Source organism: Rutilus rutilus (assembly GCF_951802725.1).
Source record: "Rutilus rutilus genome assembly, chromosome: 9".
NCBI classification, from domain to species: Eukaryota; Metazoa; Chordata; class Actinopteri; order Cypriniformes; family Leuciscidae; genus Rutilus; species Rutilus rutilus.
Window position 1 is genome coordinate 36,218,294 of NC_140223.1, and position 23,227 is coordinate 36,241,520.

General features: G+C 37.7%; 1 protein-coding gene across 2 annotated transcripts in view; it reads right to left on the reverse strand.

Moving 5' to 3' along the window:
- The window catches only part of dscamb (Down syndrome cell adhesion molecule b), a 175,642-nt gene that overhangs the window by 62,239 nt on the left and 90,176 nt on the right, over positions 1 to 23,227 (reverse strand). For both annotated transcript variants that reach the window (XM_084419121.1, XM_084419120.1), the window contains exon 4: positions 2,611 to 2,757. In XM_084419121.1, coding sequence (XP_084275247.1) covers positions 2,611 to 2,757 — 147 coding nt within the window. The remainder of the gene's footprint in view (positions 1 to 2,610; positions 2,758 to 23,227) is intronic.

Below are 23,227 nucleotides of genomic sequence, written 5' to 3' on the forward strand. Positions count from 1 at the left end.
GCCCTATCTTGCACCCAGCGCAATTGACTTTGTACACCGACACATGTATCATTCCTATTTTGCACCCGCGCACAGCAGACTTTTCCCTCCACAGACGCACGTCGGTAAACTAAGGAGTGAACTTGCGCTCCCGGGGGCGGTTCAGTGAAAAGAGGCGGCGTGTTCCGGCGCAAACGTTCCCTGGTGCTATTTTGCAGGTTTAGAAAACAATTCCGCCACTGACCAGGAACTGTCAGAGCAAACTCATCTCTCAAACTGAGATGTTGTGGATTAAAATAACATTTAAAACCCCTTAAAACTCTTCTTTGATCACCAAAATTACATATTTAAATATTTTTTCCTGAAAAAAAAAAAATGTCTTCATGCCTTAAAATAGCTTGAATGTAACTCTACACCCTTGTCTCATTTAGTATTGCCTCCTCCTGCTTTCTTTATTGCATTATGAACTTAATTTCCCATGATGCATCGTGTGCTGATTGCTTCCACCTGTGTGTTATCTCGTTAAGCCCTGCGTGTTCAGTCATTCTTTGCGAAGTCTTGCTGCATGTTAGAGTTACACTGCATTTTTGATTGCTATCTCAGGTTTCCTCGTCATGGTTTTGTTCTTCTGCCTGTTTTCCTGCGCCTTGGACCTTTTATTATTATCTGGATTGATTACTCTGTGGATTTGACCTTGTGCATGTTTTATGGATTAAACCTACATCTGCCATTTTGTCATTATCACCAGCGTCAGTTGCGTCGCTTCACTGCCATTCACAAATCCTCTCCCGTGGCCTCATGGGATAGTAAAGTGTCCATCGAATGTGCATCCAATCGAATGCGCACGTAACTCTTTTTTGAGTATTGTTAATTCTGACATACTACTTTTGGCACATTGGGCCCTATCTTGCACACAGCGCAATTAACTTTGTACACCGACGCATGTATCATTCCTATTTTGCACCCGCGCACAGCAGACTTTTCCCTCCACAGACGCACGTCAGTAAATTAGGAAATTAACTTGCGCTCCCGGGGCCGGGTTCAGCGTAAAGAGGAGGCGTGTTCCGGCGCAAACGTTCCCTGGTGCTATTTTGCAGTTTCAGAAAACAATTCCGCCACTGACCAGGAAAAACCTAGTCTAAAGCCATAATCAATGTAGCGTGTGCACAACGTGCATGCACTTTGATTCTACACAGAAGCAGCAGTTTTCATTTTTGCAAATCATACATTATTACAAGGAAAAATATTCCACACGAGGGAAATCATTGTTGTGTCCATGAAGATGTGAAAAAATATGCATAAATCTAGCTTACACAATTACCCAAATTATTATACGCCTGTTTAACTGAAGCTAATTTGGGTGGGTTTCTCTCATCCTCATACAATGTCACTTCTCTGTGTTTTACGGCCCTGACGAGAACGTCGGTCTCCTCGGCTGTGATCCGCTCCTGGCGTGCGCCTGGCAAATCCGCCGTTATAATAGCAATCCGCCATGGAACAAGCGCGCCTGCTCTTAAAGGGAATGTGAGATGACGCTCTGATTCATCGTTTATTTCACGTTACGCCCAAACCACACCTATGAGTAATGAAGCTACTTCAGACCAACCCATTTTAGATTTGCGTCGGGCGCAAGAGTCATTTATCCCGCCGGTTTAATAGCAACAGCGCGAGATCCGCCCACAAAGTTACTTGCGTTTCGCGTTTGATACTTGCATTTCAGATCGTTAAAATAGGGCCCTTAATATCAAAAGTCATTCCTCTTTATTTACGAATGTATATATTTGTAATAGAAAACAAGACAAAAATATTAAGAAAATCATTTTTGCTGTTTAAGTATAATATGAATCCGTGATTTGGTATAAATTCATACAATCTGACTGTGCAAAAACAAATCATTTGTAGGTAAAGTGTCACCATAACATGCCAACATATGAATTTTATGAAACATTTTCTAAGACCATGTCATGTGTGTTTTTAGAGTAGACTAAAAAAAGGCTAGTAAAAAATATACTGCTCCCTTGTAGTCTATTGTCTACGTCTGGTGTGGCGAACTGCCCCATTCATGTTTCTATTGTTCTCACTCGAACAAACCGTTCACAGCCGGGTATGAAACCTAATCTTCATTATTATTTTATTTGTTTTCAGCCACTATTAGCCTTTATTCTGGCATTACATGACATTCCCATTCATATCGCTTTGATACATTTATCCAACTACTAAAAAAAATTATAATAATTCTTATGAACTTAAGTGAATTTTTGACAAAAAACATAACGAAATATAACTGAAGCTGTGCAGCATATGTACAGCGAATGATCTTCCTCTGAGTCAAACCGGCAATCGCAGAAGTGAAAACACAGGCTCATCAGATCGCGGAAAATCAGTGGAAAATGAATATAAATGATTATTCTGTCTAAAAAAATGAAGTAAATATAACAATATTTTGGACTATATTCAAATCATACTGTAGAACAGTCTCTCGTGCCTTGCTTCTTACACGTATTGCCGTTTAAATTTTACACCCAAAATGTGTAAATAATTGGCATGTGATTTTTTTGACTAGATCATGAAGCCCTGGCGTACATCTTCTGATTTATGAGAAGTCGTGTCAGCAACACAAAGGCCCCTCACCTGATAAAAGCAGTCGGGCACTGTTGCTCTGTCTGGTCTCCCCTGTGTATCGGTGCCGCGTGGTACAGCGATAAATATTCACCGCGTCCTCTGACTGCACATCCAGAATATACAAGGCCCCCGTGGATGTAATAAGATATCTTGATCCTGGAAGAAAAAAAGCAAAATATTGTGGTTAGACTTGCTATAACCCCAATTAAAGTCATATATGTAATTTGACCCTATATATTCCATCAAAAACAAACGCATGCAAACCATTCACGGCTTTTATAAGATAAGAGAATCCGCACATGATGTCTCTTTGAAGCCAGCGCTGGCAGACCTGAGGGAGCGCAGTATTGAACTATCGGACGTGACTGTTTTGCAACCGAGCTGATCGCTCAGTCAGTCGCCCAGAGCTCGAAACAGAAAAGCTTTCAACAACTGCAGCCATTCTTACAGTTCACACAGACGCGGCCAGAGAAACGGTGCAATTATGACGGTTAGTTCGAGAAATCTCGTTCATTTATTTTCAGGATTATATTGCTTACAGTCAAATGACTGTGTAAATGGACACAAATTACTGTGATGTTGATGCATACGAGATGAGAAATGGATCTTGTGGTGCACCGGGGTTGAAAAGAGAGCGAGAGAAAGAGAGAGAGACAGACAGAAAAGGAGAAATAGAGAGTCTGCAGCTATAGCAAGCATTGACCTAGTTAGAAATGAGAGTCCAGGATTTGATACCCTAGAGGGGGTTATAGCTCCTAGTTTACATGCAGTTGTCTGAGACCTGCTACCAGCAGTGCGAATGGAAAAACTGGGGGAAATGCATCTGTGCGCTGTTGTTTTCAAAAGGTTAAAATTAGAAAGGAAATTCAAGCATGATTCTTAGATTAGCTGAGCTGTGTTGTGGGACTGAGGATCATACAATTTCACAGCTATTTCATGGTGTGTTTTGTAAGTGGGCCCTGTTTCAGTAACATGTATGAGAGCTTGCACACGTTCAAATTCAAGAAAGACATTTTGATCTGACATATAGAATGGAATGGAATGGAATAGAATGGAATGGAATGGAATGGAATAGAATAGAATAGAATAGAATAGAATAGAATAGAATAGAATAGAATAGAATAGAATAGAATAGAATAGACAGTATTGCTACACGACCGGTTGAATTTCCATGATAACACATTTACATGACCACACATATTTTGACACCACACACACTGTTTGGATGTATTAAATATCAAACCGTGTGCACGAGTACACACAGTGTCTTTGAAAACCTTGTCTAGAGTGAAAAGAATAATTTTTTTTACTGATAATCATATGGTATTACCATATTTTTCCAGAAAATAAGCCGGGTCACCATTGCATTGTCGAGAAAAAAATAAAACACAAAAATCATTTATAAATAATCCATTATACATAATCATTTACAATGGCAGTAAATACAACAAAATGTTTAGAAACATAATAAAAGCCATAAACATTAGGGGTGGATCGGACGGTGATTCGCGGATTATTTGCAAAGTCTAACCATCATAGAGTGAAAGTTTATCACTTGCACATGTTTTTTTTTTCTTGGCAATTTACGCATTCAAGCGATTTTAAACCATTCCAACTGAATTTGGGAATCACAAGCTGTTATCCGTGCGCACAGCGTTTCAGACTGCTCGCAAACACCGAATTGATTCCTCTTTCGCGTCTCCTTGCGCTTGAACGGACACATACGCACAGAACAGGGATGGAAATTAGCACCGGCCACCAGCCAAATGCGGGTGATTTTGTGTTGTGGCGGGTAAACTCGCTTCACCTACCGGCCACCGTGGCGGGTAAATAAAAATATACTGTTTCACACAGACGGCGGACACTTTTAGAGGACATAAGTGTACGCTGAAATAAAGTCTTTCACCTCAGAAAAACGGACTTTCTTGTCCTGTCACGTCAGCCGTTATCCTGTTCTCGTAGCGAACACTCTTCAATTGCACGCGCAAATGGCGGCGCGCGCTGTGTATCGCCTCACTGTATATAAAGTGCAAAATAAACTACGAGCATGCAACGCCGTTACGTTCTAAATTACGCAAAATAAAAGTAATGCAGGGATGATTTTCATTCTGTTCACCAGGAGCAGTTTCCATGGTTCATTAACAGTTATTGTTAATATTGTGTATTCACCATGGTAACTGTCGTTTCCATATTAACCCCAAAATGCCACTTTATTTTTCTTTGTATTATTTTTTATATTTTTAAATGACTCTAGTGGCTCATACCAACATTGTATTAACAAAAACTAGTTTGGGACTGCTATTTAATAGCTTTAGCATAGGCCTAATGTTTATTTATTAGTACTAGTCTTTACTATTAGTCATATTCTTACAATTTATGATAAGTAAAGGGGGACAGTACTTGTGTGTGTGGAAATAGCCGGTTTCAATAAAACTACTTGTGACATGTCATATTTGACTTTGACTGAACATTTGCTCTCACTTTGCGGAAAAAATATCGGGATATATATATCGTATATCGATATTCAGCCTAAATAATCGGGATATGACTTTTGGTCCATATCGCCCAGCCCTAGTTTCATTGTTGGGACTAAAAACCTAAAACTGGAAGCCATAAAAGACCACGAATCATTCAAATGCCACATCCAGGTAAAAAAGAGAAATATATATAAGAGAGAAAGAGAAAATGTCAGTATTTCATTGAGACTTGAGATTAAATAAACTGCATAAGTATTGTAGATCTTGTAGTATTAATTTTCACATGCAGTTACACATTGTCGGTTAAAAACAAGAAAGTGGCTGGTAAAAACATTGAGTGGCTGGTAGATTTTGAAATCCACCAGCCACAGTGGCCGGTGGACAAAAAAGTTAATTTCCATCCCTGGCACAGAATTATGTCAAAATACCCAAGTATGCTTGTAAATACAGTCAGTTTATGTCTGAACGTAAACAGTTGAGAAAGAAATCAGATGTGTATCAGTATATTGGATCCATGCATTCCCTCTTAAAGTGACAGCAGCCTATACATCCCTGCTGCTGCTGTCTTTGATGTTAATCATACAACATAACATTTACATTTAATTATTACATTTCTGTATCTGAAAATCACTGTTAGACCTTATTTTAATTGTTTTTACTTTGTTATATTGTATTTATCTATGCTTGTAATTAGTGTATTTTTTATTTTTTACTTTTCACTGATTGAACTTTATTAGTTAGGCTAGTAGTTTCTACTGTGGTATCGAAGTACTTCAAACTTCGCTATATGGAAAGCAATGTTACAACCTAAAGGAATTTATTTAAAGTGAAATTGAATCTACAATTGTGTGTGGGAAATGCGCTTTACAAATGAACTTGCTCGCATACTGTACCTCACCATGCATCGAAAAGACCTACATTTTGCAGGCAAAATATTATGCATTTAAATTATTACAAAATAATGAAATCATATATTTTTTTTTCCTATTTGAGACTCATGTCATGACTATTGAATTTGCTTCCATAAAATTCAATACAAATTACCACAGATATCCATGTGAATTCCCTGTCCCTTCACTGTTAAAAAAGATTTGTTGGTTTAACTTAAAAACTATGTAACCTTGTTGTCTTAATATTTTTAATTCACAAAAAAAAAAAAAAAAAAAGTGTTAATACAACATCTCTTTTTGGGTTGCAATGTACTTTTTTAAGTTAAACCAACAAATCATGTTTTATTATGTGTGTTGTAAAAAATGTTTTGCTTTCATAGAGTACCAATTACAGTACATTCAGCCAGTGTTTTACTAATACCAAAACGGCCATTAAAATGCATACATTTACAAGACGCGCACAGTTTGCTAAACAAACAAACAAACAAATGATCTAAACATCAACTCCGGATAATTGACCAAATAACGACATATATAAGTTTAATGTCGTCTGCCGACGCTCCACGTGGGTGACAGAAGGCTGGACAACATGTTCCCAGCTAATCAATGTTAAATCCAGGATCCAGACTGCCTGTTCCTGAGGGGATGAGAGCACTAATCAGGGATGATTAAGGTCAGAGTTCCCGGTTAACCCTGGACTTGGATTTCTCAACCCGCTCACCACACACTCCTGCCATACTGGGATCGTGGAGTTTCAAGACAAGTGCCAGGAGGACGTTTCAGGACTAAATGGGTAAATCTCACAAAACCCATAAAGGACATGTCAATCTTTTAAAGCAAAATCAACAGCAAGGTATTTTGCATAAAGAAAATGTTTAAACAAATACTGGTTTAAGCAATGAAGTGGTTGCATTCACACATTTATTTGTCTCACCAATCCTTTGTCTTTCATTGTCTTTGCTCTTTGCTCTTTTTCCAGCGCTCCTCTCCAATTCTTAGCATGAATAATTCATTTGCAGCGAAGCCCCAGTAGTGCACCGAGACACAACACAATAACCTTTTCCACTTCACGAGCATCTCCAAAATTTGTTGAAAATGACACTGAAAAATGTTCAGGGTGCATAAATGAACTGAAAGCTCATGAAGTTGGAAAGACAGAAACTTGGTCCCTCGATTTCAACCCTCGCATCTGTTCCACGACTCCACTGTTTGGGCTGCATTTACTCTCTTGTGTCATTCAAGCAAACAGACGGCCTCTCATATTTCCTCCATAAATTATTTAATTTTGTTGCAAACCATGCAAAAAAATGACCGGCAGCCACAGAAATGATTCATCTATATTTCAAAAGGATAAATACATTGTGCATGATGTGCCGTATGAAATAATCATGCATCTGGAGTGAGGCTGATACTGCATTCTCTCTGCACGATTTGCTTTGGATTCTAGGTTGGTCAACACGAAAAATAAATGTGCTTTTTTAAAATTCAGCTTGAATTTAATTTATTCCAAAAGTGACCTCTCGATGTTTCTGCTGCAATATATCGGAATAATCAAAATATATGACTGTTAATTGAATACTGGCATCATAGCGAGTGCTTCTGGACCTGTGCAAGACATCGCCAGAAGAACTTGTGCTCCCACAATGCCTCAGCAGGGTGCCTGAGTTTAGAAAGCAGTGTATGTCTCCTTCAAAGACTGAAAATATGAATTCAGAGGCCCGTCGCCTCTGGACTGACAACAGGAGATTTCTGCTGCATGCTGGGAAAGTGGGAAGAAAGCGGGAGCGCTGAAATTAATTTCAAATCCAGTGGATTACAACACACTTCTATGGGCTGGTACTTCAAAAGCGCACACAGGATGAATTTCAGACAAATCAAAATGCCTAATGAGCCACTGGGTTTAAACGCACAAGCAATAATCAATTGTAATTTATTCTGAAGAACTCAGATATCCCAGAATCCTGTTCACAGAAGAGACAAAGGCAGGTACGCTACCTTATTTATAGCGATTCGATAAAAAAGCCGTGTTCAGTAGCACGGCTCTCATGATAGTTTCATTGATATTATTAGCGGAAGTGTGCACACTGAAGAGGAGAGCAAGAGCAATCATGACCCAATTACAGCGCTTGCTCAACGAGAGCAATTAACACATTTATATCAAATGAGTTCAATTAGTGAACCGGGTCCTCTCGAATGCGTTAAGAGACAAGAGGATATTCTGCTGCGCTAAGCATGGGCATTTAGCGCAACATAGCATATGCTAAAAGAAAACGTATCTGCTATACACCACAAATAACCGGCGCTGACTCAAGATTCATGATTCATACATTTTATGAGACAATATCAGACCTGTGTGTTTTTTTGTTTTTTTTTTATAAAATCAACTGAGGCCAACGCTGAATTCTTTTAAAATGAATCATATTTGTCATTGTTCTGACATAAAAAATTAAAAAACAGCATGTAGGATAACATAACTATGGAAGCTGGTTTCCGCTACAGAAAAAAAACATTTTAAAAGATAATTGCAAATTTTACATCTCGCAATTTTGACTTTATTTCTCAGAATTGCGAGCTATAAAGTCAGAATTGCGAGATATAAACTCACAATTGCACGAAATAAACTCGCAATTCTGACTTTATAACACGCAATTGTGAGTTATAAAGTCCAATTCTTAGGGAATGTAATAAAGTCAGAATCGAGTGAAATAAAGTCGCATTTGCGTGTAATAAAGTCAGAATTACGAGATATAAATTCTCAATTCTCAATTCTGACTTTAAAACACGCAATTGTGAGTTATAAAGTCCAATTCTTAGGGAATGTGATAAAGTCAGAATCGAGTGAAATAAAGTCGCATTTGCGTGTAATAAAGTCAGGATTACGAGATATAAATTCTCAATTCTCAATTCTGGCTGAATATAACACGCAATTGTGCGTTATAATGTCCAATTCTATGGGAAAAAAGACCTCAGAATTGACCTTTTTCCTCAGAATTGCGAGTTTATTTCTGACAATTCTGACTTTTTTAACTCGTAAAAAGTTGCAGTTACCTAACGGAAACAAGCTTCCACACATAACTCATTTATACTGTGGTGTTTTTTAATGTTGCCTTAAAATTTTAATTAATGTAATAATCGCATTTGTGACATGAGCAAATATGAACAAAAGAAATACGCTAACTGTAATAACTGTACTGTGAATGCTGCTCTTTTGTAGAACAAAATTATGTCACCGGCATAAATTTATATTACAGAGACAAAAAAAAAACGTTAAACTTCTGTCATCAGTCACTCACTCACGTTGTTGCAAACCCATAAGTCTTTTTATATTAATTTTTTAAACACAAATGAAGATATTTCTAATGAAACTTGAAAGTTCATTCCAACAAAACTTTCAAGCTTCAAAAAGTTTATGAAGACAATGACATACATAAATCAAAATGAATCAATCGGTTTAATTTGAGTCTTCTGAAGAGACATTGCTTTACATGATGAACAGATTTAATTTAGTTTTGAGTTCTATCAAGGTCAAGAGATCAATATCTTTTACAGCACAAATTATTAATTGGAGGATTGGCTATTTGTGAGTTTGTGAAGATGTGGGTCATAGAGAAATAATATGAATTAGCTGAAGAAATTATAAAAACTGGTATGATATGGTGACATTAATGAATGGTTGCATTGGGTAAAATAGTAGAGTAGGTATTAATGTATAATTTATATGTTGTCTAGAAAATGATCGGTCTAGATGCTTGTGTTTTCAGCTGGCACATTTGAGGGCAGCGAAAAACATTTTTGAAGAATAGTGACATGTCAGCAGGTAGAGTGCATGATGACTAATCAGACCTCCAATAGGAGCTGATATCAGATGCACAGGCCCCGGATTTTAATAGGGTCTGTTCTCAGCGATTACACTCGTACAATTCGATCAGTGCCAGATAAGTATCAGCATCTGAGACCAATCTGTGGAGGGGAAATTAACACTGATGTAATAAGTTCCATTTATCATTATTAGAGAGACACAATGACAGCTAACGTCATTGTAACCCCCATAATGCTCACATGCACACATCAAAACGAGCTGCTATAAGAAGACGTGTGGCTCTTTGTCATATGCAGGAACAACTAAGTGTAAACACTGTGGTGCCGCAGCACCAGTTACAAGCCTCCCAACCAGGGCTGCGTTTCCCAAAAGCGAAAATTACATTTCTCTTGCAAAACTTTATCGTTCCCCAAGAAACGTTGCAAAATTTTTGGAATAGAAATAATGGGAGATGGGAGAAGAAGATTTCTGTGCTTTTGCGAGTGAACTCAAGGTTTCTTGGGGAAACGCAATAGTTTTACGAGAGAATGTTTTGCGAGTGAACACAAAGTTTCTTGGGAAACGCAATAGTTTTACGAGAGAATGTTTTGCGAGTGAACGCAAAGTTTCTCGGGGAACGCAATAGTTTTACGAGAGAATGTTTTGCGAGTGAACTCAAGGTTTCTTGGGGAAACGCAATAGTTTTACGAGAGAATGTTTTGCGAGTGAACGCAAAGTTTCTTGGGGAAACGCAATAGTTTTACGAGATAATGTTTTGCGAGTGAACGCAAAGTTTCTTGGGAACGCAATAGTTTTACGAGAGAATGTTTTGCGAGTGAACGCAAAGTTTCTTGGGGAATGCAATAGTTTTACGAGATAATGTTTTACGAGTGAACGCAAAGTTTCTCGGGGAACGTAATAGTTTTACGAGAGAATGTTTAGCGAGTGAACGCAAAGTTTCTTGGGGAACGTAATAGTTTTACGAGAGAATGTTTTGCGAGTGAACGCAAAGTTTCTTGGGGAAACGCAATAGTTTTACGAGAGAATGTTTTGCGAGTGAACGCAAAGTTTCTTGGGGAAACGCAATAGTTTTACAAGATAATGTTTTGCGAGTGAACGCAAAGTTTCTTGGGGAAACGCAATAGTTTTACGAGAGAATGTTTTGCGAGTGAACACAAAGTTTCTTGGGAAACGCAATAGTTTTACGAGAGAATGTTTTGCGAGTGAACGCAAAGTTTCTCGGGGAACGCAATAGTTTTACGAGAGAATGTTTTGCGAGTGAACTCAAGGTTTCTTGGGGAAACGCAATAGTTTTACGAGAGAATGTTTTGCGAGTGAACGCAAAGTTTCTTGGGGAAACGCAATAGTTTTACGAGATAATGTTTTGCGAGTGAACGCAAAGTTTCTTGGGAACGCAATAGTTTTACGAGAGAATGTTTTGCGAGTGAACGCAAAGTTTCTTGGGGAATGCAATAGTTTTACGAGATAATGTTTTACGAGTGAACGCAAAGTTTCTCGGGGAACGTAATAGTTTTACGAGAGAATGTTTAGCGAGTGAACGCAAAGTTTCTTGGGGAACGTAATAGTTTTACGAGAGAATGTTTTGCGAGTGAACGCAAAGTTTCTTGGGGAAACGCAATAGTTTTACGAGAGAATGTTTTGCGAGTGAACGCAAAGTTTCTTGGGGAAACGCAATAGTTTTACAAGATAATGTTTTGCGAGTGAACGCAAAGTTTCTTGGGGAAACGCAATAGTTTTACGAGAGAATGTTTTGCGAGTGAACGCAAAGTTTCTTGGGGAAACGCAATAGTTTTACGAGAGAATGTTTTGCGAGTGAACGCAAAGTTTCTTGGGGAACGTAATAGTTTTACGAGAGAATGTTTTGCGAGTGAACGCAAAGTTTCTTGGGGAAACGCAATAGTTTTACGAGATAATGTTTTGCGAGTGAACGCAAAGTTTCTTGGGAACGCAATAGTTTTACGAGAGAATGTTTTACGAGTGAACGCAAAGTTTCTCGGGGAACGTAATAGTTTTACGAGAGAATGTTTAGCGAGTGAACGCAAAGTTTCTTGGGGAACGTAATAGTTTTATGAGAGAATGCTTTGCGAGTGAACGCAAAGTTTCTTAGGGGAACGCGAATGTTTTGCGATATAATGCAAATGTTTCAGAACGCAATGTTTCTCAGGAGAATGAAATACTTTCACAAGATAGTGCAAAAGCATTGAAAAATATGTTTTTCACCCATCTCATATTAATTGATTAATCTCACTAATTAATCGATTAGAGATTGCAAAATGTCAGATTATTATAGTTAATTTACATAAACAACAGAAAGCCGTTATTTTTTTAAATCACATTAACAAAGTTAACGTAAGTATGTAATAAGTATGTAAATGGAGTATGTTTTACTCCTGAATACATGCGGTTTCAATACAGCTTTTCCACAACGTCATTTCTAAATGTTGCTGTAATGAACATCCCATCTGAGGACGACTTAACAGTTTTTCACAGCCATTTGGCTTTTTTGATGTTTGATTTATTGTGGGTTTCGATAAATGTATAGTTGTAATGCATCTGTTCTTGATTATGATCGAGCTATTCTTCTAACCACAGGTCGAGAGCTGTTGTTCCAACCACACAAGTTTGCAATGATGTTTGCAAATATTCGTTGGACTATGGTTTCAGTAAACGGTGAATCGCTGATCTATGGTGGTCAAGCAGTGAGTTATGTTGCTGTATGGGAAACGCACAGCAACACTGACTTAGCCAATGGCATGATTTTTAGGGTTCTGATCTGCCAATGAATGCCAGATGGGGGAGTATTATTGCCATTCCATTGTTTGCTTCTAATAGTGCAGAAATTACACACTTCACCAAAGAAAGAGCATCATAGCAGGCCCAAACAGAGGCAAACTGAGGGTATGCGTTTGTGTATGTCGAGAGGAGGTGAAATTAAATGACACACATGGCTTCATTATGCTGGAGCTTGTTAAACCCTACCTGCAGCCTGAGGGCATGTCCATCTCCCTGGCCAGCTGCTGTCTGTCTGACAAGAGCTTGGCTATTTCCAGATCTGCTGTGAGCCCGCTACCTGATTGATGCGATCATTTTCCCAAGAGCTTTATCTCCCTCTTGTACCTTACTGTTCGGCAGCCTCTTCCTTCAACATTCACCAACATCTCTCTGAACAATCGTTAAATCACCAAGAAGTTGGGGTAGGGTGGTGAGCTACCCCTTTTTAACCATAATGGTTCGCGTTCTGGAGCCAGATCCTGTTCTCGGCCAGGTGAACTAGAGCCTGTCGCGAACGAACGGGTACGTAACACTACTAAATGTTGTTTATCAGTGTGACACTTGTTTTGCTGTTTACAGTACTGGGATTGATTCTAGTGAATCGGCAGCTGGCATAAACTGCCGGTACTCTCATCTGTATAGTTCAGAGATAAACTGGAACCGTTAATTCACTCACTCCCCATAGTTTTATATATTTAGATGTAAAGAGCAATGTATTGCAACGTTATTACATTGCTCAACGAGACAGCGCCAGCATTTCTCCACCTCCTCTCCCTATCTCTTTTTGAGACCAGCAAGTTTTTAGGGTCAGAGGTCAACTGATCTTTCTGGCCTGGAACCCCCTTTTCTGCAGTGGAAATGTGCAGAACGGTTCGAGAACGGGCAAAGCCTGGGAACCCGCACTGGAACCGTGTTGGAGGAAAAGGGTAGAGGGATGCAGTTTCTATAGCCTCTATTAATTACCCTGTTAGTGTAACACCTCCGGGTCCTACTCGCACTGCTCCAAACAGGACTCGAACCAGCGTCTCCCCGGCATGGGAGTGCTAACAAGGACTCTAAAGACAACAGTAGCTAGTGCACCTCTTAAATGCAGGGGAGTGAGGTTTACCTGCACAGCTCTCACTAGCTGGCCTCCGTTCCACTCACCCCCCTAAACCTCACTCCCATCCGGGTCACGGCACCATTGTAACCCCTCCGGTCCTACTTGCCCCGCTCCGAGCAGGACTAGAACCAATGTTCTCTGGAATGGGAGGTAAGCGCGCTAACAAGGGCGCTAAAGACTGCAGTCTAGGTGCCACTAGGTGGAACAAACTGTAATTTGCACCACTATCTGTTCAAAATAAATGAAAAGAAACCTAGCATTGCTTTTTCCTGTTGTACCGAACTCATATCGAATTGTAACCCCAAAACCGAGGTACGTACCGAACCGTGAATTCTGTGTACCGTCACACCCCTAATGAATAGTCATCCTACACTCTAGTCATGATTTTACATGTATATTGCTAAGATTCAATGTCTATTCAATTCAATGTCTATTCAATATGTCTTCAATACAGCACTATAACATTCCGTGATTAAAATTAATATAAGAGAATATTTAGGATTTTGAAGGGGGGCAGTAAATAATGACACAAATATCACTCAACTGACAACCGCAAACCTTATTAAATCACATTGCATGATTCTTTTAATTACCGTCCGTGGTCTAACAGGTACAAGGGCATATGCAATAAGGTCTGGTCATGTGCAAAAATAACTGTGTCAACGGCTTTTCATTGCTAATTTCTCATGTCTCATTATTTTTTAATGCCAATTGAGGGTCCCCGCTGATGCAATCTGTTAATACAGTATTGTTTCGCACATAAGACAACCCTGAATATAAGACGACCCGCCTTTTTCAAGATATACCTTTTAAAAAAAAAAGGCTTTTTGAAGACTAAACCAAATTTTTCATATTCAATTTTTTTATATTTGTATTTAAAATATGGTAAACACTGGTAAAATGTACCAACAACAATCACATTCTGAAAAAAAAAAAAAAAAAAACACATTATGGCATAGCTACCATAAAAATAACCTGAAATTCTCATTTAATAGATTTTACTGTGACTGATATCTCACTTTTTTATGTACAGTGACAGATGCTGGCATGTCAAAAACAGGTGTTTGATCCGCATGATCTGATCCAGGGGATGCAAATGTTGTTTTTTTCCTTAGGCCGATCACAGTGCTGAAAAGACAGCAGTTTCTCCCAAAAGTTGGAGAGCAAGCGCTAATACATTACGCCGCATCATTCTTAGCGGCCGCTTCGAGGATATTGACAGGCAAGCGTGTCAGTACGTAGCCGAAATAAGAAATGATGGGCCTCGCTGGTAGGTAAGTTCAGCTCTTTGGTGATTTCCAGTGCCTTCAGCTGGATGATGGCTCTGGTTATGGGCAGCCCCTCATTTCTTTTTTCGGCTACGTACTGACACACTTGCCTGTCTGTTTCTTCGAAGTTGGCGCTTTTAGGACCGCGTTAAGTTTTTCTTTGACTGTTAGCATTTTTAAGACTGTCTTTTTGGGCTCGCCATCTTCTAACATCAAACTCTGACACTGTATTTCTTGGCTGCTTAATGAGAGTATATTCGGAAAAACATACTCTCTGTAACTTTAGCCCTTGGTCTCATACACTGACACACAATGTGGACTGACACTTAATTTTGCTGCACTTGAAATCTTTGTTCTTTGTAAATTAGATTCATGTACTGTAGTTACTCAAACTTCCCCAGGTCTTACTAATGAGCTCAAGGAACACACTTTATCAGTAGATTAGTTTGACAAGACATGGGGTCAGCTCCATTACAAAACCAGAAAAAAAGCCTGTAAAAATTGACTTAATTTTAATTGAAGAGTTTATTTCTGCAGCCATGCTCTACTGTAGCCTTCAGCTACAGCTCCTCTAGAAACCATTTCCTTTTCTTTCCTTTCCAGACGATTAGTCCTCCACTCCTTCTCAACATGTGATAATTACCGTGAGCAAAAATATCTTTTGATGGAGCCTTAGATTTTCATAAGATCAAATGGGGTCTGAAGCAACCGTAAATGAGGGAAAGGAAGCAAAAAACAACAGATTCCTATGTCATGGCATATAGTCAAGGAGTGATATTAAACTCTGTGATGTGTGACATTAAGCAAAGGTCACTTTCAGAATCATACAACAGCTGGAGGAATGCAGCTTCCCCTCTGGGGATTAACATGGTCTGTTCCAAAATCAAGTGAGATGCCACGCTTTTCACTGCCTACGTGGGAAGCAACCTTTGAAGGCCGTATCCAAACTGTCCTGGAATCTGGAAGTGACTGATTTGAGGTCACTCTTGAACATAATAGTGCTCCTCACTCGAAGCTCACCATTCACCTACTGCTGATTCCAGTGGAGTTTGATGTTAGCATGCTGCTAAAATAACAACCAAGCGGGCAACCTTCCTGTCTCTCTCTTGAAACCAACACGGAAGTGACTTAAACTGCAATTCATCAACTGGCCGCTAGAGACATCCAGGCTCCAAAAGAAAGTCAATCCCATAGACTGCCCAACTTTACAGCAGAATTTTTTTTTTTTACAGCCGGGTACAAAAAGTGATTTTGGTCTAGCTAATTTTGCCCTTCATGACAACTGTGAGGGGAGTGATTTTTTTCCTATAACTTATCCATTTAAATTGTATTAAGCCTTAAAGTTCTGCATAATTACGGGCGTGGCCACTTGAGTGACAGGTGATTTGCCGCTGATGTCACTACTAGCCGTTTGTCTGCTGTCTGTTAGCTGTCACGTCACCTCAGCTAATCCTGCCTTTTTTCCCCTTTTACGGTTACCCGACAAGATGGCGACGGCCGGCTTCAAAAATGCTCTTCAGAAACCTACGGGTAATGCCACGGACACTACGTATATATTTTATTACAGTCTATGCTAACATCACAATGGTCCCCAAACAATGCGGAGCACAAACAAATATTTGGTGAAATTTACTTTACAGTATGAATATTTTACAGTATATTTACACTAAATGTTCTGCACTCCATTCGAACACAAAGAAACAATATCATTGGAATCACTTTAAGAACAGCTGATGAATAATTAAAACATTGACAGCCAATCAGAATCCATCCTGCTTTCAAGAGCTCGAGCATTTTTTAAAGCGGCAGACAACAAAACTGCAGCAAGCTCATAGACAGAACGATATTGTATGTTGATGTGGATGCTAGTTATCATTATAGTTAACTTTATAGTTATCAATATTGATGTGAACCCGACCTAAACAGCGCACACCTCTGTGTGCATCAGTCTTTTTTATTCATTTTAAATACAGTTTCTGGATGTTATTTACAATCAGTTATTTACATATAAAAACCAGCTGATGTCATATTAATGATAAAATAGTGTATTTCAATGTAAAAATATTTTCAGCATTAGTTACGTGAGGCAAAAAAAAAAATTACAATAAAGAATAAACATGTAAACTTCTGTTCACGTATTTGAAGGCTGCTATATTGGCTCATTGAGTGTAAACATTTTATTATGCGACTGAGCATTACTTCTACGAGAGCGTATGACCTACTAGCTACAGTATGGCACCACCCAGTGGTGAAAATCCAGCTTTTAATGTTGTTTATGTCTATGTGGGGTTTAATATGCTTTAAGACAAACCATGTGCAAATTCATGTCAACACCAATGTATTTTCTCCTTAAAACTGCAGTGAACCTCAAAAACTCAAAAACGCGGTTTGAAATCGCTGGTGTTTCTGACGTCACAAACTACCTTGTAACCAATCAGATCAACGTGTGATCGTTAACAAGTGGATCTCTGAGCTGGTGTGAGTGAGTGGAGGCGGGGCTCATTTGCATATTCATAGAACCGCGTATACTAAATGAGGCAAGGGTGCAGAGTTACATTCAAGCTATTTTAAGGCATGAAGACTTTTATTTCCAAGGAAAAAAACATTTAAATATGTAATTTTGGTGATCAAATATGAGTTTAAAGGGATACAATTATTGACTACAGGGAGACTTTAAGAACAAATCGTGCAACCAAATAAAGTACAGTTACTAGATAGTATTTACCAAGCTTCTAGTATGGACTTTACGTACCAATTTAAATAAGAACTTACCAACGGCAAGTGAAACCCGACCACAGGCCACTCTCTGAGCTTGAAGACTCAAAACGAAGCAATTTGTAGCTGGATTTACAGGTTTACCCATTTTCTCTCTTTGCCAGTACCAAGAGTTGGCCAAGAGTTAATGAAAGCTGCTACTGGTCCAGGCACTGTGCAGGCCACGTGGTCACACAATGCCTAATTTCAACCTCAATTTCCCCTCAAATGAATGGAGGCCCACCCCCATGCTCTCTGCCTGCATTTTAATTGGCCTGCGTTAGATTCGCACCATTAAACCACTGCTGTTTATACAGAGCTCCCATTGGTCTTTTTTCTTCTTCCATTTGGTTTGGCAGAATCCCAAACCTTTTTATCGCTCATTTCCACACAGCATTCGCCATGAATATTTAACACTTCAGGCCTGTGATTCATTATACAGTGACATTTTCTTCTTCATGACTCAAACATTTAAAGTCAATAGTGTTTTGTAGAGGTTTGATGTGGTCAGTTTCATTTTAATACAATAAAATGCAGCGATGTTCATTTAAAGCTGCAATTTGAACAATGGCTGAAAATTTTTTGGGTTGCATAGCAACATTCTGTTATGTCAGGGTCTATATTTATATATAAAGTGGAAGGATATGCAATATATAAAAAAAAGATTAAAAAAAAAAGAAAATGTGTGTTCTTAATATTCTGCAGTAAGCACTCAAGGTTGTGCAATATTACTCTTAAATTGAAATTAAAATAATTTTTTATAGTAATTTCTCAAATATATTGAATTACATTATTTATTAATTATTAGTGTAAAACAATTATAGGTTACACTTTAATTTAAGGTGTACAGTGTGATTAAACATTTAAGTACTGAGTAATCTACTTCCTATATAAAAAGATCTAGGGTTAGGGTTTGGTTTAGGGTTAGTTAAATGTAATTATGCATAACTTACTGTTTTTACTACAGTAACAATTTAATAATTGATGAGCGGTGTTATTTTTTATTTTTAACACTGAGATGCTATCATTTATTTTTGAACTATATTACAATATATAATATTTTGAATAATTTTCTCATAGTTTCTTCTTTAATTTAAAAGTTTTTAGTCATTTTGTTGTGTTTTTTTTTTTTTTTTTTTTGTCCGTGCAGTTTTTGGTAATTTTTTGTTTTATTTACTTTAGTAGTCCTACCAAATTAAACTAAATAAAAATGAGGGTTACACTTTATTTTGATGGTCTACTTTAAACATTCTACTGACGAAATTTTATTTGGACTGATGAATTAAGAAAAAACGAGCTAAGACTGAGAAACAAATCTGAGTGAGTAACAATTAGTCACCATTCCTCACTATTCCGAACAGCACAGCCACTGAAACTGACAAGTATCAGCCGCAGCGCTACGAGGCCTTTGAAATACTTCACATAAAATTCACAATGCCCCACGCTTTCCCAGAGCATGTTGTTCAAGATGAAAGACTCTGAAACTGTCCGCAACCCCTCTTCCCTGCATGAAACAGAGACAATGCTCCAGCCATATGTTTATTCTCTTCTTTCATCTGTCAGTCTCTCTACCACTCAAACACACACCATATCTGCAACCACTATCATGTTTTATTGAGGTACAGTGTTATTGGCAGTGTGCACTTCCTTTGCAATGTAGCTTGTTAGTGCTTAATTACAGCCAGCAGGATCAATTATGCGCAATCTGCGTTAATTTCTATGCGATTACCTCACCAAATCAGAATCAAGCTGACGTGAGAGAGCACACAGAGGAAATCTATCAATCTCTATGTACTTGGACTCCATCTTGTTAGCTGTGCAGGTTAATATTTCTTCATTTGGATGAAACTACAGCTCACTTGATCTAGACCTCATCAGCATCCCTGTTAATGTGAAGCGAGCACTTTTTTTGTATCCTGGTTTAATGTGCGGAGACAGCAAACCATTTCTAGGGTGAAACGTGTCAACATTATATGGGGAGAGGAGAGTGACCACTCACAGAAAAAAAAGAAAAAGAAAAGAAATGGAGAAATCAAATGCTTATCATGGCAGCTGTGTGAATAGAAGTCCAGATTGTCATTTAAAATAGCCTTTTGCCTTTTGATGGAAGTAATGGCTGTTTATTTACTCTTAAGTGCACATGCACATTTGCTGGATCAGCCTGAAAAATATAGTGTGATTTGAGCTAAAGAAACAAAATCTCTGCTATACAATCACTGCATTTGATTTTATTGCTCATTTTAATTATATTATGACAAACAGTTTCAGAGATGTCTTTCCTAATTCAAGCAGACACAATTGTACAATGCTGAATTTTCTACACTGTAAAAAATTATCATAATTTTAACGGTAAAAGACTGTAAAAATGCTACAGTGAAAAACTGTTAATTGGTTAACAGAAAGTTTCCGTACTATATACGGTAAATAACTGTGATAGATCTAACGGTACATTTAATGTAATTTTGCTGTAAAATACCGTTAAATTTACAGTTTTTGAAAGTGAAAAAGAACAACTCATTGCATTCCCACAATTCCCTGTGTGACACTTCACATTTGATGTATTTTTGTTGAAATAACTGTTTCTTCATAGTTTATTTTTTTCATTTTTTCTAATCAGTTATGTACATTAGGGTTTTATGTTACATTTAATGTTGTTAAATTAATGTTTATTGCATTTTTTAAATTTCATGTGTTACCATGATGGTGTTTAATGTTTGTGTGAATGACACTATGCAGCTTTTATAAATTAGTATTAACTTTTTTGTGGAAGAGCTGCTTGTGATGAGCTTTGATTGACCATGTGACTCTCATCACTGCTGTGATTGGTGGTTATCAGTGTATTACAATGGTACAAAACAGATATTAATAGTTCAATAGGATGGTAAATTCACATTATATCAGATAATAAAATACGGTTTATTACTGTAAATTTTAAGTTAAGTCTGTAAAACCAATAACGTTGCTACCGTATTTTTGACGGTAAAGTTTTTTACCGTAAAAATCACGGTTGAATTTTTTACAGTGTATGTTAAAGTGATGTGGAGGAGGTCAAGCATTGTAAACTTTGCAAATATTGTAAACAGAAATTTTTTTTTATATATATATATATACACAATGAGAGGCTTTTCAAGTACACAATGTATGACAATGTATCATGGATTTGCCATTGTGGGCTTTTTCCCCCACATAAAATTATAACATCAAAATTACCTTTAGGAAAAGAAAAACAAGCCAAAAATCTTTTCTTTTTCAGATCTCTTAATCAACGTACATACAATAAAAAGAAAAAATAACAAAAAACAGAGAAACCCATAGTGCAGAAGTGATGTACTGATGGCAGAGATGCTCTGTTTTAATATTGCTAGTTCTGACTGCACCTTTTAATACTGTTGAATCATTCAATCCTAATTGATACATTAAACAGATGGTTTGGTTCTTATTTGTTAAATAGAATATTTTTAGTGTCAGATGGAGATGATTTATCCTTCCCTTCTTCAATAATTTGTGGTGTTCCACAGGGCTCACTGTTAGGACCAATTTTGTTTTCAATTTATATGTTTCCTCTTGGATCCGTTATCCAGAAACATCATTTAAAGTTTCACTGCTATGTAGATGATTTACAGTTATACTTATCACTGTGATCCAATGATCAGACTAGCTTAAAATGTGCTTAAAAGCAGATATATTGGATATAATTGGATGGATTGTAATTTTCTGCTTTTAAATACTGATAATCGGTCAGGGCTCTAATAAAAGTCAGATTGAGTAAGCTCTTAATAAGGTGTTTTCTACTTTAAATCAACACACTTTACCACATTTCAATTTAGTAGAAAATGCCGCTGGTAGATTGCTGACACGAACTAGGTCTTTTAATCATATTACTCCAGTTTTAGCTTCATAACACCGGCCACCAATTCATTTTAGTATTGATTTTAAGATTGATATTAGATCCATGGAATCTCATGTTTTTAAGTCTCATTAAAAACATATTTGCATAGACTTGCTTTATGAAGTATTTTTGTGTGTTTTGAATTTTTTTGTTTTATTTGTTTTATTACGTTTACCTGATTGTATATTTTGTAAAGTTTCTTTATGTCCTTTTTAGTTTTGTAAATTACTTTGTGTCATGCAGCTTTAAAAATGCTATTTAAATAAAGTTTATTATTAATACTATTATAAATGTAGCAAAATACTAGAACTCTTTAGGGTAACAAATGGTTCACACACTGTAAATCCTGTGGTGTTTTCTAATATTGAAGTCCCGATAAGTCTTCCCTATTGTGACATAATATCACAAGTTAAATGGCTTCTCAAACAAGAAAAAATATAAGGCGGGACTTGATTTTGTCCATCTGGAATTGATTGGATGGTTGTGTTTGCTATTGGTCAATCTCATGTGAGTGACAGGTTGACCCCGCCCTCGTGCCAGTAAACGCATCATCAGAGAAGAGATGAGCTGCAAGAGGAGGGAAAGTTATTTTGATTAAACATTATGAGGGTACATAAAAAAAGATGTGCATTAACAACTCAATTATAGTTTTAAGAGAAATACCTGGCCTGGTTTACCTTCACCTTCCAAAAAATTGAATTACTTTAATAATAATACTAATAATAATAATAATAATGATGATGATGATGATGATTTCAAGACTCCCATCCATTAATTGTAAGTAATGAACTTATAATTAAGACTGTGAAAGAGTGCAGCTTATTTAGGAGAGGTGCTCTACAGCTCAGTTATTACTGTATTTATTTCATAACAATTATTGTTAGTGTTGCTAGTGGCACTGCAACGACTCACTTCACCTTTAAGCTATTTTTTCTTCCAAACACTCACTGAGGCTTATCTCAATTCCCATAAAAAGAATGAAAAATGACTTTGGCCGCATGTTTTCATAAAGAAGTTCTTAACTGCCTCGGGCTGATCTAATTACAATCTTGCCTCCAGCTATTTGGTTTGATCAAACTGTGCTTTTAACAGTGACTGTGTCCTCTCTGCATGTACTTATGCAAATCCCACCAGAGCGCACATTCAGAAAGAATCGTGCAGACAGCCGAGATGAACATGTCTGGAACAGATCTCCTATACCCGAAAGCCCTGTCCTCCTGACCGCCCGGCATGGCACACTGGGACAGAAGCACAGTTGTGTGTGATTATCAAACAAAATTAGCACTGTTTAATCTTTCATAGCACCGCTCGGCACAATATCTGTTTGTGCAAGGCTGCCATGAATTAAACACGGCCATCAAAGACTCGTTCAGCAGCATTGAGAGACGGAGAATCTGCTAAAAACAAATATGACTTAAACTGCGGGATTACAGCAGCTACCCAGAGGCGTCGCACAACTGCCGTGAATCGCAGCTTTAATATTTAATATTTACAGTTTAATATTGGCGGTATCTGTTGCTGTGTGTAATGGTGACTTATTGCTCGGGGTTGTACAGCAAACATTTCATATGACTGTGGATGTGGAAACAAACAAGCAAACTGGAGAATCAACAGCGATATTCAAAGCTGCCGATGCATCGTGTATTCTTATGAG